Genomic DNA, 1693 nt, shown 5'->3' on the forward strand with positions numbered 1-1693 from the left:
GCCAACCCGAGCCAAGTGTGGACTACCAACGCGGGCAACACCTTCCGGCTGAGCGTCTCTGGATGCGCGCCGTCGCCTTCGCCTTCGCCTTCGCCCTCTCCCTCGACCTCCTCGTCGCCTTCGCTTTCTCCGTCGATTTCGCCATCGCCTTCGCTTTCGCCGTCGCTCACGCCAACGCCCTCGAGGACGCCAGCCAAAGACTCGAGTGGTTTGCTGAGGGTAGTCAACGTCACGTCGAGCTTCGAGACCAACTCTGCCGGCGTCAACCTCACCGTCCCAGCCTCGGACCTGACAGGTGCGGTTTAATCACCATTTGCTCTTTTATATTGAAAGGCTGATCTTTCTTTGGTGTATGTGGTGTGATTGGGCGAGAGCAGACTTCCGCCGAAGCCAAGTGAACGAATCGGATGACGGCGCCATAACGACGTTCGCCTATTCGGCCAACAGCGAGGCCGCTGCGGTGGAACAGGAATTCTCTTTCCACAGGGGAGCGACCAACGGCCACTTCTTCGGCCACTCGTTCGATATCGCGCCGGGCACGCTCAAGTGGTCCATACGCCTCACCTCGGCCAATCAATCATCTTACCCCTCGTCGATCGTCCGCTATCGCCTCACGAGCCTCCTATCTTCTTCTTCTTCTTCTTCTACATCGTCATCATCATCATCTCTGTTGGCTTCTTCTTCTTTACCGTTCGACCCCAGCGCCAACATCACTCGGCAGAGCGGAGTGCCCAAGGCCAACATGACCACCTACTACATACCCCTCCTCAGTCGCCGGGCCTCGTCATCGACACGGGACGCATCGAAGGCGGTGGCCAAGGTGGAGGTGTTCGACATCGTGCTCGTCACCGACTCCCTCGGTGGCGGCGACCACCTGGCGCCAATCGACCACTCGCTCAGCTTCACTCGCTCGGCATCGGCGGGTCCTGACGGGGCGAGCGCGACGGCCGAGTTCGTGCTGGAGCTCCGATTCCCGCCCTTCAATGGCTCGCTGACGTACGACCCGAGCCTGGGCATCGGCGTCCTGCTCGGCTCGGCCGGCGGTGGCGATGGCGGCAACGGCAACGGCGGGAGCGACAGGGCGCTGGTGGTCGGGGTGGAGGTGGCGGTGCCCATCGCCGCGGTGGTGGTGGCATCGGTGGTCGGTGCAGTTGCGGCGGTCGGCTGGTGGCACATGAGGAAGGAGAAGGCGATGAACGCCGCCAGAGGGCCGCGTGCCGTCAACTTCCACTACCACGACGGAGACGAGATCCTGTAACTTTGTCCTTCCATCAAAAAATTTATTGAAGAGGCGTGGAGGAAACTGCTATTGTTGTTCATTGAATGCTCTTAGGCAGCCACATCGGTGGGCAGCTTGCCTGCTTTCTTCAGCAACCAGATGCAGGCCCTGTTGTCCACATAAAACACATGTGTTTCAGGTTGTGTGTTGCGTGTGTTGCGTGTGGTGTGTGTGCGTGTGTGCGTCTTTCTTCTAAGTGTGCGCATGCGCGTGTGCGAGGGTGGTACTTGTTGAACTGCTCAAAGGCGAGGAAGGTGATAATCGTGTGCGGCGTAAGGCGGATAGCGTAGGGCAGGAATCCACGATAGAAGGCCAAGGGTCCCTCCGCCCGGAGAGTCTTCGTGTCCGCCACCAAACACGATTCGAATAAAGCCCACACTCAGTAATGAGTAAACCACTCTCGTATGCGCCGTG

At 59.5% G+C, this 1693-nt stretch overlaps 1 protein-coding gene across 1 annotated transcript; it reads left to right on the plus strand.

The window, feature by feature from the left end:
• Positions 1-63: 63 nt before the first annotated feature.
• On the plus strand, positions 64-1258 carry ACA1_274540 (uncharacterized protein; the record flags this gene model as incomplete). Its single annotated transcript, XM_004333855.1, has 3 exons — positions 64-295; positions 378-546; positions 703-1258. Coding segments are annotated over 3 exons (957 nt in total), but the record flags the coding sequence as incomplete, so codon positions are not given.
• Between the last annotated feature and the right edge of the window lie 435 nt (positions 1259-1693).

The sequence above is a fragment of the Acanthamoeba castellanii genome (genome assembly GCF_000313135.1).
Source record: "Acanthamoeba castellanii str. Neff unplaced genomic scaffold scf7180000084773, whole genome shotgun sequence".
Classification (NCBI taxonomy): Eukaryota; Discosea; order Longamoebia; family Acanthamoebidae; genus Acanthamoeba; species Acanthamoeba castellanii.